The sequence below is a fragment of the Berghia stephanieae genome, chromosome 5 (assembly GCF_034508935.2).
Source record: "Berghia stephanieae isolate SIO BIC M18660-M18661 chromosome 5, UCSD_Bste_1.3, whole genome shotgun sequence".
Classification (NCBI taxonomy): domain Eukaryota; kingdom Metazoa; phylum Mollusca; class Gastropoda; order Nudibranchia; family Aeolidiidae; genus Berghia; species Berghia stephanieae.
The window spans coordinates 70,479,629-70,494,880 of NC_088364.1; the positions used below are offsets into that span (position 1 = coordinate 70,479,629).

At 33.1% G+C, this 15,252-nt stretch overlaps 1 protein-coding gene across 7 annotated transcripts; it reads left to right on the plus strand.

The window, feature by feature from the left end:
- Nucleotides 1-39: 39 nt before the first annotated feature.
- Nucleotides 40-15,252, plus strand: LOC144973528 (ethanolamine-phosphate phospho-lyase-like). Of its 7 annotated transcripts, none has more exons than XM_078916057.1 (13): nt 164-270; nt 2,956-3,082; nt 6,090-6,182; nt 8,247-8,365; nt 9,125-9,284; nt 9,581-9,655; nt 10,654-10,747; nt 11,655-11,771; nt 12,462-12,544; nt 12,816-12,910; nt 13,740-13,852; nt 14,422-14,576; nt 15,159-15,252. In XM_078916057.1, exons 3-13 carry the CDS (start codon nt 6,127-6,129, stop codon nt 15,250-15,252), a joined length of 1,161 nt encoding a protein of 386 aa, XP_078772183.1. In that variant the 5' UTR covers nt 164-270; nt 2,956-3,082; nt 6,090-6,126. The 7 variants fall into 7 exon arrangements, with proteins under 7 accessions (XP_078772184.1, XP_078772183.1, XP_078772180.1 ...); XM_078916054.1 differs by having other exon boundaries at nt 189-270; nt 2,943-3,082; XM_078916055.1 differs by lacking the exon at nt 164-270 and adding an exon at nt 659-983 and having other exon boundaries at nt 2,943-3,082.

Below are 15,252 nucleotides of genomic sequence, written 5' to 3' on the forward strand. Positions count from 1 at the left end.
GCTCGAGTCATATAATTTACCATAATTTATAGGTCATTCATAGCAGCCCAACTCTCTCTCTCTCTCTCTCTCTCTCTCTCTCTCTCTCTCTCTCTCTCTCTCTCTCTCTCTCTCTCTCTCTCTCTCTCTCTCTCTCTCCTGACCCCTGACCTTCTTCGCCCTTGACCCTTCAGAAAAGTAGGTAGAGAGGAGAGGAAGAACTGGGTCAATCAAATCGAAATAGAGTGAGGGACGTGAATTCTTTGAACTATATTCCCTTCATAGAGACAGGTTAGTAACGTGAAAAGTTTCGAATCTAAAATTTCTATTTATACTGTTTGTGTTTTACTCTTCTTTGGGCCATGCTAGATTTCTTGTGAAACGGACTAGGTCTATTTAGATAGGTTTTCGTTGACGAGACCTTGACCCTTCCCCGACTTTCTATTTCCATTCTCATCATTCGGCTTTCGGTACCGTAGACTCCGGCGTAGTCCGGTAGTCCATCCATCAATTACACATTAATGAAGCTGGGAATTGGATCTTTTGCTCTAGTTATATTTGTATTATGATACTGATAACATGTTACAAGTATTTTGTATCTTGTATAGCCAGCAGAACAACTTGAACTCAGCCTAAACATTATTATGTAATTGACCTTTGTGAACCAAGACCTATAACTAAGATAGCCTTGCGTTAAAAGAGAGACAGGTGTTCGTTGAGATTAATTTTATTGTTGTGATATTGGATTAATTATTGCAGCCTTTTGTATAAGTGTTCAAATTTAAAAGTAAGAATGCGTTCGTCTCATTTGACATGGTTTTATAGATCAGATTGACATGACCTGACCAGAATGTGACGTACCAACGGTGATTAAGTGATTAAGTAACTCGATCAGAGATGTTATATCATTCAATGGCTCATGTCTAAGGAATCATAACAAATATGACCGCATTGAAACTATGGGATAAAATGTATGAGGAGCAGCTGAATGTAGTCAAAAACTAGTAAGATAATCTTATATTTATAATGACTCGAAATGAAAACACTTCGTTCCCCCCTAAGTGAATTGTAATTAATTATTTTTATTTGGGAGATATTGAATTCATTATCTAATATATGATATATCTATGTTTAGTATTTCACAATGTACGAAAGTGGTAGAACCATTTCACGATATTCATTTGACCCTAGTAGTATTCATATTAACTTAAATGATCAATAATTAAAAATCATCCAAATAATTGTTGTTCAAATATGTTGATTGATCTTTTTATCTTACTGCCCCCTAGATTGAAAATATCTACCACATCATTGAAAAGGATATGAGTCGCTTAAATTTGAACCAATCAATCAAAAAAAAATAATGATAATAATAAAAAAGAAAGAAAACTTATTACATTAAGTTGTAAAAACTAAATTTATCACCCCATTCGTTGACAGTAAGAGAGTTCAAGGCAGATCAATTATGGGGGGAATAAAGATAATACAGTTCACTCCGCTTAATCACACATCGGTTAATCGCAGACCCCCCTTATACTCTACACGATCCCAAAAAACTGAATTTTTTTCTATATAATCGCTCTGCTTAATCGCACATCTTCTCTGTTTAATCGCTACACCTTGATTGGAGAGAAATATCTTTAAGAAAATAAATTTTTGAAAATCCGTTTCTCATTGAACAGTTTCTGCACATTAATATTGCATCACGCGTGAAAAAAGCTTTCCCCTCAACGCAATTCCACTGTCTCTTCGACCCCGACTAGGTCAGACACGCAATGCTTGTTAACTGACATCAAAGGATTACCTGACACGGTGAACTAATTGACTCAGAACTTGCTGTTTGCATCACAAGATGTGGCACGTGATGGCAGTCCACCCAATGCCATGTGTTTATTTACATTGTCTGACCACTCAATTGCATTGTTTTTATCTACTGGGCTGTAAACAATTAATATAGGATTACAGAGATGACTCTCATCTCATCTTTTGATTGATCTATACGGTTCCTGTCCACATTGATACAATCAAAACACAACTGATCTCGCATCAATTCAATGTACGTCTTTCTCCCCATCAGAAGGCTGGCTCTCAAGATGGTAAGGTCGACAGAATGTCGTGTTTTAAAAAGATTATGAGGAAAAACACTATGGTGATGTCTCTTTTGCCAGTCAAAGGAGTGTTGAAGTTTTGAAACAACTTCTTCAGCAGTACGACTCTAATGACATTTACAATGCAGATGACACAGGGCTTTACTACAATCAACACTTCATGATTATTATTCTTACAAAAAATAATGTCACATTTTGTTGTCGATGAAACATGAATAAAAAAAAGAAATTAAAAACACAAACAAAATAAAGACAAAAACAAAAATAAATATAATAAATAAAACCCTTCTAATGAGTCTAATGTCTTGAACATGATGTTCCTAAGCCCGTAGAAACTCAGAGAGGAAGGTCCTTCATGAATGGCACATGAATGCTGGTGCTTAGATGCTATATTTTAGCTTCTCCACTTAATCGCACACTCCGCTTAATCGACACACTAACCTGAACTCCCAAGGGTGTGTGATTAAGCGGAGTCGACTGTATATTATAGAAGAGACACCTGAGCTCAAATAACAATTTATTCGTTACACCAAATTTCTGGTCAAAAACCTAAAGAAAATTTAGGATTTTTTTTTTCTACATAATGAATTATACCAGTTACTTTTAAGTTATTTTAGGCTGGTGAGCTGCGGATACTAAAGAATGTTGTTATTATTTTTATACCTATTGCCTATTGTGTACCGAAGTAGGTTAACTTTGTGCTACCCTTTTCTGTTTATTGAATGGAATTCCACAACAGATGACTGCCAAAACCATGTAGTTTGTAAGAACCATGATTCCCAAGTTTATCCTAATTTTAAAAACATAAAGAATTTTACAAAAACAAATTTTATTTTTCCACCCTTTTGACTTTAGTTTCACTTTGTAGGTAGAATGGGTTTACTTTGGTTTCTAAGAACCAAGAACAAAGCATAAACAACTTGCCGAACCCTGGCATTTTGCAACTTCAGTAACAACTCCATCATTCACCTTTAACCCTCTTCTTCTCCTCTTTGGTAAGTGCCCGTGCAACATCTATACCTGTTGTGTGCTTTTATCAGTTCAGTTGCTTAAGCTTTCTGCCATTTTACCATTCTTGTTTAGCCTACCTCTGCCAACTATCCTTGCTTACCATCAACAATCATTAATGACTTCACGTCCGATTTCAACTTCCCTATATATAATCCTTCCACTGACAGTTTATCTGGAACAATTATTGCCAAAACAAACAACTCATCAAATGATCTTTTCGCTGTGTTTTACACCATTCACTAGAGTTAAAGAAAAAGAAAAAAAAAAACACCACAGCCACCAAAAAAACTCCAACAAAACAAAGAAAAAATAAAGAAAAAATTCCAATGAATTATCAACTGGTACTATGCAGTTGAGTTCAATTCTAATAAATTAATAACTGCAAATAACTGCAACCCTCACCCAAATCCACGTGTAAAAAAAGCTTGTAGTTTTTTTTGGATCAAATAATATAGTGAGAATTGGTTTACAATCAGAATTATGATATCAACCATGTTCTTTTTAGATAAAGGAAAATAGAATTGACTAATGGCTGACACTCAAGGTCAATTATAATCTAGTCGTCGTAGACCAAGTTTATGGTGATGGATAAAGGGGTTGGATGCTGTGTAACAACAAAGAGCTTGTCGACTAAAGATTGTGGGTGGTTGTATTCTATCAATAACTCACTTGATTGAACTATGAGGTATGAGTTATTGTGGACCTTGCCCAATCCAGGTAGTTGATGAGTCTTTTTCTACCTTAATTTTGAATAACTGAAGGTTTTGTTGTGATAATGTTATATCAATTTAAAATAAGATTTACTCTTTTATATATGTATGATATATACATATTTAATATATATATATATATATATATTTATTTATTTTTAAAAAAATGAGTAACATGGTGTACATTAATTCTTGTGACTTTGGCCATATTTGTGATATCCAACAAAATTTAATCATTGGAAGGAAACCGTTCTTCCCATAAATGGTCGTCTATGCGGTCTCGTGGTAAGACTTGCCTTTGGACCGGAAGGTTCAGGGTTCGAGACTTGCTCTGAGCAGTGCATAGTTGAGTCCTTGGAAAAGGCTTTTTACTCACACTCTTTCACCACACTCGAGTGTAAAATGATTTATCTTATTTAACTTATTTTAACTGATCAGCAGAAACAAGAGTAAGAAAATGAGTTTGTAGTAGACTGTCCCAGGGAACGTCTCTTGAGATGTCCTCATAAATGTCAAGGTTTTACCAGCATCATTAACCCATCCACAAAATCTGTCACTCCCCCGCACAATCCACTCCTTGTCACCGTTCTAATCATATATCAATGACTGCTCCACTTATGCTTTTCAGAATCATATCACGTATCATGTTAATCACATTGATTTTGATATTATATAATTATTATAATCATAAACCTGAACTGCAAAGTTTATGTTATAAAAAACATTTGTGATTCTTTGCCTCAAAAGGGTTATTTATGTCAGGATGATTAAGGAGCTGAAAATCAATTTTCTAACCAAATTTATCAGACATGGGTTGAGTTATGTCATTTTGATGAGGATTAATATTATGGTATTTTAAAAAGTACTTAGAACCAAGATTTCCCGTGTTTGATCATTATAGCGTTAAATTGACTTTTTGGCATGTTTCACCCCGAAATAACACCAGATTGAGGTATTTCAGCTTATAAGCAGCCTACTTTTAGCTTTCAAAATGGTTGTTTTTGATATTGTCTTGTCTTGATTATTGTAACTCCCTTCTTGCTGTTTTCTTTTTTTTTTTTTAACTACAATGAATCTTAGTTTACAAGATTATTATAAAATATAGATTTCTATGATATTGTTGAAATGTTCTTATTTTAGATTCCTTAGAGATTTTTGGAATCTGAATAAAGCAGAAATCCAAATGAAATTTACGTTTATAATTCAGAATTCAGATTGTTTGGCTTTTTCTCAATGTTCTATTTTTAAAAAAAACATTGTCAGGTGATCTTCATAGAGAAATTTATGGGTTGACAGTACCTATATATTTATTCTTTTAAAATGTTATTGTGTTGTATGTTAAAATACAATTTTTTTTTTTTTTGGATATATTGTGTATACTGACCATACTAGTAGTGGTTGTATAATAATTATATCCTGGTTTGGAAATTCTCTTTGAAATTTTATTTGTAGATTGACGGTGTAGGACTACCCCTGCATAAATCGCTTCATGCTGTCACCATTTCGTGTTGTCATCCCCATATTCATCGTTGTCATCATCATCATCATCATCATTGTCATCGTTATCATAATTGTCATTATGATTGTCATTATTTTTTTCATTTATAATGATTATGATGATGATGATGATGATGATTATTATTATTATTATTATTTATTATTATTATTATTATTATTATTATTATTATTATTATTATTATTATTATTATTATTACTATTATTATTAGTTTTGTTATTACGTAAATTTCCATTTATTAGATTATTTCAATTACATTACAATTCATATTTACCATTGTGATTTATTCTTCTACTTTTAAATCTTATTATGTTGATATGTATAGAGTCATTAATATAGTGTGATGTTGAGATTATCAATGATTTCAAATGTAAATGCTAGTTTTAAGAGAAGAAGAAAGAGGGAAGGCTATTCTTCTTTATTTTTTGGTGATTTTCATTGCTTGATAATAACAACTCAGTTACATTTCATTATTTATTGCCCATGACAATTTGGTATTATGTGTCAGGAACTGAAAATTGAATTGATATTGAAATTTTGTGTGAAATTGGTGCAGAATCAAGGCATCGGTAGAGGTAAATGAACATATCATTAAAAAAGATTGTTGGGGCCAATTTGTTGCTTCATCAATTCATACAAGATTAAAATGGTAGGCTGCGATAACCATAAAATGAATGAAAGGTCTGACTTAAAGTTTTGTGTTTTAACATTCGTCATTTAAACGTTTACATGATAATAAAAAAATTTCCTTTTTAATCATTTCAGCATGTTGCTGTCTCCCTTTTGAGGATCCATCGTCACAATGCCTGAATTGTTTTCTCTGAAGCAAACCTTACAAATGAGAAGAAGCTACATGGGGTGGGTAACCATTACACTGGAAAAGTATTGGGAAGGTTGCTTTGCATCTTTAACAAAATTTTGTTTTCACTTTTTATTTTTTATTTTTTTTTATTTTTGCGACATTGGAGGTTTAGACTTGTTAAGATGGTTTGTTCTACGAGGTCAATAACATTTTAGGCCAATTTCTTCACCATATCTATGACAAATCAACAAGTACGTAGAATAGAAGTCAGTGGAGTAGCTTGTTGGGACTCGAGAGGTAGAACATTAAATAAATCAATAACAGTTAAGTTTATCTCCTGATGTCAGTGATTGCAATAAATATGTATGATAAATAAAATAAATAAATTCCCTTTATTCATCCCTAAGGGGAAATTTTTCTTTATGGTCTATTCCAAGGAAAGACTGGAATAACCCAGGCGTCAGCCGCAGTGCAGCACCGCAAAGTGAGCTAAGGCTAGGTGACTTGCTCAAGGCCACGCAACGTGGCGGGTAGTCGAACTCGGGACCTTTTAGGTACGAAGCAAAGACCATACCGCTGAGCCACGCTGTCCCATAATACACTATACTGATGTTCTATTTTTTTTTTTTTAATATTTTAAAGCCCCAGAAACAAAATAGAGTTGCCATTTGTATTGAAGCAAAGACATTATGTTGTTTTGGCACAGTACTCTGAAATAGACTAAAATTCTTCTTTGAAACTAAAAAAGTAATTGATCATTTCCCACTGTCACAAAACGCTTGTTATTTGAATTAAGATGCTTGTTTCTTGTAATGTTACCTTTGGGTTTTCTTAAGTCTAAAATTGTTGCTTTTCATTTGGAAAGCATCCTAGATTACTATTACACTGTCACCTCTACTACGTTAAGGTTAAGGTTAGAGTGGCGACGTAAGGTGAGATAGTGCAGTAGGAAGACTAGTCCATTAACTATAGAGTAAAGAAGTTTTCTAAGAAGTTCTGAAAAACGGGTATTTCATTATCGTGATTTTGGGGGAAACCTGACACTTTTGAGGACTGACTGAATAACAGAGAATGTCTTGACTGATCCTGAGTTACATTGAGTTACTTCCTATGACATGGATTGGGTAGACATTAGTTTTAATAGATGGAAGAGGGTTTTCTCCAATTTTAGTCGGTCCATTTCGATAGCCTGAGCAGAGCAGAGACATTTTAGGTCCTCCCTGAGACTCACAAAAGTGGTACCTGTTTTGTAGAAATTCACTTGACTTCGGAAGTAATATATTAACTTTGAATATTAAATGCCAGTGAAATTTCTTTGTTTGAAGGCTCTATTTATGAATAGAGTCGGATAACCCCGGCTATAAATCCAGACTTTATACAAGTGACCTTTCATACCTGGACTTAAAAGAGTGAAAATAACAATTTTATTTGACTATAAAGAGAACTTGTGACGGAAACAGTGTGGTAGATAAACTGAAAATGATAAAATGGACTCCTATACCAATAACATGGAATGACTCCAATAATAAGGTTGAGATTGTCATCGTCATCTTCATTCTCATTCATCATTCATTGCATGTCTTCATCTTATTAAGTAAGATAAGGGGCCCCAACTTTTAGATTTCTATGTTTATCATCACCGTTTTTAATATTTTCATATATTGTGTTGTCACTCGTATCATTTGACTATTATTCTTTCTTTCTTTTTATTTTTCTTAAGATTAGTAATAAACAGTTATAAAATTATAATTCAATTGTCTTGTACTGTGCATTTAGTTTTATGTGTTGTGTGGAACCACCTTTAATGTCTCAAATCTGGGGTAAATAGCCACTGTACTCTGGCTTTGGAATCGTCAAGTAGGTCAGTACTTTTGCCAGTACCTACATTTTGACACCCACTAAATGCTGTATTCTTGCTACACTGAATTTTACCTTGGTGTTTTTATGACTTTTTAAAAAAACCCTTATCTTTGCCCTTTTAATATACAAGAAGATAGAAGGAAAAAGAGATCGTTTGCTGTAGCCGAATATCTATTTTCGTTCTTTTTTCTTTTTTTTTTTTTACAAGATTGATGCTATCAATTTATGTTTTTCTTCTCTGTTACTCCAATGAAATCTAGGAAGTCTTGCAAACTCCACTTTGAAGTGGCTCCATTGAAAATTATCAAAGCATCCCGCCAATACATGTACGATGACAGCGGGCAGGAATTTCTAGACTGTATCAACAACACCTCACATGGTAGGAGCTCAGTTCAGTAATATAGCTTGTTCTTTTTTTATTGGTTACTTTTATTCATTCTCATTCTGCTTGTCAATAAATTCATGTTAAAGAATATTTTGAACAAGCCTCTGTGATTAAAAATAGGAAATTATATCTCATTGAAGTTGCATCACTATTTCAAGGAGACATGCTCCTTTTACGCAGCAAATAAAAAAGCTGAAATACTTGAACTGTTCATTCAGATTATTCAGACAAATTTCTTATGTGGTTCATTTATTTATTTATTGATAGGCCTTTAATTAATTTTAATGTGGATTAGGCATTCTTGAATGTAAACTAAAGAAAATAAACATCCCCCATTTCAGCACTCATTATGGTCATAATTTTTATTGTCATTTTTGATTTAGATTAGATTTTCTCTACGTCTTATTTTTAATGTAATGTGGAACAAGTAATGTCTATTGGCAAAATTCAAAAAGAGAATTTTCATAACTTTGTTCAAAACTAGAGTCTCAAATCTGGTTTGGCCTTTATGGCCTGCTATTTGATTTTATGTTACCTGTTAGAGTAAGGAGTAAAACATTTTAATGAGCACAGAAAGATAATGAAAGATTGTTTTTTTGCCATTATTTTGATATTATTTCCTTGTATTTTAACAATTCAACTCTAGATATAATAAAATAACCAATTAAATGACTTCATTGAGCACTGTGAGTATATAGGAATGTTTCATATATAAGGTCATATTTAAATTGTAACAATCTTGTCACTCTACAGTGGGCCATTGCCACCCTCATGTTGTTGGAGCTGGCCAAGAGCAGATGGCCAAACTCACTTCAAGCTATGGTTTTCTCAATGAACAAACAAGTCAGTATGCACGACGTCTTGTCAACACGCTGCCTGATTCATTGTGTGTTGCTTTCTTTGTGTCATCTGGGTAGGTGAAATTACTCAGTCATTTATTTTGTTAATAAATTGCAGATAAAGAACTGATTTGAAATTATCTGGGAGTTGCAATGTGAATTCGTTTTTGGTACATTAAAAAATAAATTGGTGCTTTAATAATATCTTGTATTTTTTTTTTTTTTTTTTAATTTATTTTTTATTTATTTTATTTATTCATCACTTTAAAAAAAAATTGAATATACGTTTTTACGCTAGTTCTTCTTTAAATGTCTTACTCTAAAAACTCTATTAAAAACATTCTACGTTGTTGTTTTTATTCTAAATCAGATCTGAGGCAAATGATCTAGCTCTTCGTCTTGCCAAAGCCTATACAAAACAAAAGGATGTTATATGCATGGATGGGTGAGCACATATCAATAAAATTGATACTATCATGACTATGCCTATTGGAAAGCTTTACTTCATGTGTGTTTTCATCTCTCAATATGTTCATATTTTAGTTGTGTTTTTTTTTTTGTTAGTTTTTTGTTTGATTGTTTGTTTGTTTTTTTTTTTTTGGAGGAGCGGGGGGCAGGGGGGGGGCTTTACTGACTCAAAATTGCAGCTAAAGATATGTTTCAATAATTTAATCATATCTTTTACGAACTATTATATTATGTAAATTACTGGAGTCTTGTTAAAGATAGACCCATCACACATCAATAAATTTAGTATTTGATCTTTTGAGGGATTATTTTGCTTAAATTTAGATTTTTTTTCCACCAGAATATTTTCATAAGAAGATTAGAGAAAAATGGGTGAAAATTGTTTCGTTTTGATCAGCACACCATCACTTTTTGGAATTTAACTTCAATACAGATGTTTTAACTCATTAAATGAAAGATGTTTGTAAACATGGATTGAAATCCTGCATCTTGAGTAAATCTAGATATATATTTTTTCCTTGTGGTTCTTTTTTTTTTCCCCAAAGAAATGCAGCTTTTATATTTTTTGCATGTGGTATGTTTGAAATCGTTGCTCTTTGGCTATGATTGTAGAAAAAAAAAATTAAATATGGTACATGCACAAGAGAACTATATGAATTCGCCTCAAAACAGTCGAAATTCAGTAAATGAAAATGGCAAAACATTTCAAAATCAGAATTCTGATCAGTGATGTAGATATGAATGTAGGACAGCAGACTACTGCTCTCAGAACAAGTTTTGAGGTGTTCCCGTGCATTCCACCTCTATGCGTATCAACCCTTTAGATGTATGGGAGTGAACCGACATTTAGAGATCGATAATTTTTGTTCTGCTCGAAGAATGATTTAATCTTAAGAATGATTTTGCTGTGTCTTGTAGATCCTTGTTCCTTTCCTTCAATTCTGTCAACAACTTTTTAATAATGTCATTTTCCAGAGCATATCATGGAAACCTAGGCACTTTAATGGAAATCAGCCCTTCAAGATACATAAAGAATCCTAACCATGAGAAAAAAGATTGGGTCCATATTGTATGTATTTTTAAATCTTTGATTTCATTTTTGTTTCGTTTTATTTCGTCGTTTGCTTTTTGTTGTTTTTTTTTGTTTTTTGTTTTTTTTTGCGGAAGGGGGGGGGGGGTTGTTCTCTTTTTAATTTTATTTATTACAACAGCTATTTATATATGTATATATTATTTTAATATTTACCACAATGTTGGAGTCAGTCTACATCGATGTTTCAGGCCTTTTCAGCCATCGTCAGGACTGTGTGTTACATGAGTTTGGTTTGACAACAAACCAAACTCATGTAACACACAGTCCTGACGATGGCTGAAAAGGCCTGAAACACCGATGTAGACTGACTCCAACATTGTGGTAAATATTAGAATAAGAATTCTCTCCATTGCTACATGTCGAGCACTATCCGTACCATATTTCTATCAAACACGATTCAATATATATGTATTTAGATATTTATTTATTTATTTATTTTCTTTGCTTGCATACTATTGGTTTTAGTTGAGTTCTATTATATTATTCTTCCTTTTGATAAGGAAAATCAAGAATTTTAAATAAGCTTATCACAAGGGTCATGTCTTTGTGAAATCTGGATAGACACAGTCTGAACAATTGGGTAGATTGTTCTTGGGTTTTTTTTTCATGCAATTCAGGAGATTCGTGATAAAAAAGATTATCTCAGATGCAAGTATTAAATCATTTAAAAACAATTTTTTTTTTGGTAAAGAACAAATAATATAAGCAGTGAGAGATGTGTTCTTCATTTTTTCATTGCATGGACATGGGTATATGGGTGAGTTGGAGGCTGAGGATGTGTCCAACTTTTATCAAATCTTCTTCTTCTTCGTGTTTATCAAATGAACCCATGTTATGCAACTGTCAACTTACACAGCCTTTGACTTTTTTTTTCTTTCACAAGGTACCAACACCGAAAACATTCAGAGGAAAATTTGAGAAGGATTCCAACAATCCAGGTATTTTATACGCCAATGAAGTGTACAAGATTTTAAAGAAGGCAAAAAATGATGGACGTGGTGTGAGTAAATCATTTTTTTTTAAAATGGAGCAATATTAGCAATTCTATTTTTTAAAATTTTAATTGTATTTTTTTTTAAATTATTTTAATAATAAAGAAGAAAATAGATAGATGAAGGGAAAATTAGATATTGAAAGAATAAGTGACTAATAGAAAAAAGAAATAGGCATACAGGGTCATTGATGAATATACACTTTTTGACCTTTTATTGACCTTTGTTTATATTAACTCCATACAAGTTCAGTTCTGTGTGGAGCAATGGAAAATTATTTTAAAAGATGAGTCGTTGATTCAGTACAACTTCCAATCGGTGCAGTGTATGGAAAATCATTTTAAAAGGTGAAGGTCAGAAGTCATTAAATTTTCGATAAATGACTGCTTACCTTGACCGTCAATTTAAATTGTTTAAGCCAAAGTTACGATTACGTCACGAGTGGTCTTTGATGCATTTTTAGCTTGACTCATTTATTCTTATAAGAAACTACTAAAGAGATTTAGTATTATTTAGATTATAATTAGATTTTTATCCATTAGAAAAATTGATTTCACAACATAGATTCTTTGTTTTTTTTACACTTCAGGATAGAATTACATTAAATTAATCCACATCTTAATAAAGATTTGTTTTTGAAAAAATCCCATACATTTCGTGTCCAAATTATGCAGCATATTTTACTTTTATTTATTCAGATATCTGCCTTCATCTCAGAGTCTGTGATTTCATCGTGTGGAATGGTTGTTCCCCCACCACATTATTTCCAATATGTATACAGGTGAGTGAGTTTTAGTAAAAATCCATGCAACCAAATCACCTTCATCATCATTATTATTGATAATAATAAATAGAAAATACGTAAACATTCACAACACGTCTGTTGTCGCTGGAAGCCAGCGCCAACCACATCATCATCATCATCATTGTCACCATTCATCACCATTAATACAGAATCTCTGTCACCATCAGCAAAACCACCAGCACAAATAACACCACTGCCACCACCACAAGAACCTGTCTTATGACTATGTATGTATCCCTCACCATAGGTTTGTCAGGGAGGAAGGAGGTGTATGTATCTGTGATGAGGTCCAAAGCGGTCTGGGACGAATAGGAGAAAACTTTTGGGGCTTTCAGTACCATGGTAAGGACACATATAGGTGTTTGTTTTATTTTTTTCATACTTGCGATGTAGTGTTTTGAGAGGGGGCCTCTATAGCTCAGTTGGTAGAGTGCTCGCTTCACATTCAAAGGGACCAAGATCAATCCCGGGTGCACGTCGTGATTTTTCCTGACACCCCCCCTGTCCACCCAGCAGTGATTGCGTAGCTGACTCTGTTAGATCTGGTGGAAAGTACTTTGTGATAGATTAGTGTCCTGTCAGAAGGGTAGCAAGCAATTGCTATTGTTCATTTCACACTATAGAAACGGGGATAAACTCTGGCTCCATGGGTCAAATGACTCTGAAGGACTACTTTAATGTTATGAGAGGGTCATGGATAACAAAATATAATGAGATAAATAAGAATGAAAATGTTGAGAAAATTTATATTTCTGGAGGTTCTAAAATGCTATGGAATATTTTGTTAAAATTTGAAGCAATATAGACAGTGTAAAGTATTCATCTTCTTCTTCTTCTTCTTCTTCTTCTTATTATTATTATTATTATTATTATTATTATTATTATTATTATTATTATTAATATTATTATTATTATTATTATTATTATTATTATTATTATTATTATTATTATTATTGAGTGATTTCCAACATGTTACAGACAAAATATCAATATTTCAATATCATTGTTCTGACGAAAATTTACGAAAATATTTTTGCTTCAAAATTGTTGTTCAGAAACTCTTCAAAAGATAATCTAATAACGTTAAGAGCGTTGTCACAAATTAGTAGGTCTAAGATCAAACAAATTTGTATTCATATCGTTTTTAAGATTCTTGTTTGTATTGTAACAGGGGTGGTACCCGATATCGTGACTATTGGAAAACCAATCGGCAATGGCTATCCCTTGGCCGCTGTGGTCACCACTAAGGAGATTGCAGAGAGCTTGGCAGACCATGCATCAACGGTAATTTGCATTTCCCTTCTTTTGTCCCTAGAAATTTCACCGTGCTCTCAAACCTCTTCCTCTTCCTTCATCATCATTTTTGCCATTTTCTTTATCATCATCATTATCATCATCATTTACCTCTTCTTCACTAAATTGACTAATTTAGAGTATTATTGTAAATGTACATTTGTGTGGGAGGGGGGGGGGGGAGGAGGGAGGTCTTTCACCTGTTCTTTTCTTCTTACTCTTTCTGCTCTTTCTCCTCCTTCTGAATCAATAGGAGGAGGGGAAGTTTTGTTAACTGAACTTGAAATATTATAAGGCAGATCTTTGCACAGTGGCATGGTCTTTGTTTCATACCCAGAAGGTACCCAATTTCAACTCGTGCACTGTGTGACCTTGAGTAAGTTGCTGATACTTGAGTTTTTCCAGTTTCCCTTGTGATTAGAGACATTACGGACAAATTTTCCCTTTGGGATGAATAAAGGGATTTTTAAAACATTTTTTATAACAACAATGCTCCTATGTTGTATTATTTCCAAACGTGATTGTGATTTGATATAAGATTGCATTGGCTTGCTTGGCAGTTTGGTGGCAATCCTGTCGCTTGTGCTGTGGGTCGTGCTGTCCTTGATGTGATAGAGAACGAGAAGTTGATGTCTAGTGCCAAGAGTGTAGGGAAATGTCTGAAGGAAGGATTCAAGGTTATCCAACCTCTGCACCCTATGATCGGGGATGTAAGGTATGGTCTTAGAAAATTGTCGGATGATCATCCTTGTTGTAACACAAAATGCTTTTCTTCATCTTTTCTTTAAATAAAACGGTCAAATGAAATGGATGCTTCAATTTAGCTAATGAAGACGGATAATGTGGATGTTTCGGGTTTCCCCTTTGTCAACAAAATGTCCACATTATTTGTCTTCATTGATTAATTTAGAGCTTCCATTCCATTTGACTATAATTTTTTTTTTTTTTTTCGAGCTACAAGCAGCAACATATGCATTAACTTATGGAATATTATGTTCCTCTAAATATAGATTTAAATTTATAGTTGACAATTAATAAGTCATTTTCCTTGCATCTGAATGTTGATGCGCTTATATTAATCTGAACCTAACTTTCCACTTTGTCTTTGTTAAAAATTTAAACAAAAAAAAAAAACAACAAAAAAAAAAAATTGTCCCAAATATTACAAACTTTTGGAGAAGCTCCTAAGAACTTGTGTCAAATGAAGTTTAGAAAATAAGACTATTAATTAGTGTTTGCTGATGTTGTGAAATGGACTCGGATGTTTCTTAAAAAAATAGATTTATTTCCATTCCAGAGGACTAGGCATGATGGTTGGTATAGAGCTCGTCATGGACAAAGAAAGCAAGAAACCTGCCAAGGAGGCTGCAGAAATACTCACTTATAAGTAA

Excerpts from the sequence above, each read along its gene's own strand:
- LOC144973528 (XM_078916058.1), top strand. The coding sequence starts at position 6,127 with ATGCCTGAATTGTTTTCTCTGAAGCAAACCTTACAAATGAGAAGAAGC. Across the intron at positions 8,366-9,124 it reads TATCAACAACACCTCACATG|TGGGCCATTGCCACCCTCAT; the intron begins GTAGGAGCTCAG and ends GTCACTCTACAG. Across the intron at positions 13,853-14,421 it reads TGGCAGACCATGCATCAACG|TTTGGTGGCAATCCTGTCGC; the intron begins GTAATTTGCATT and ends CTTGCTTGGCAG.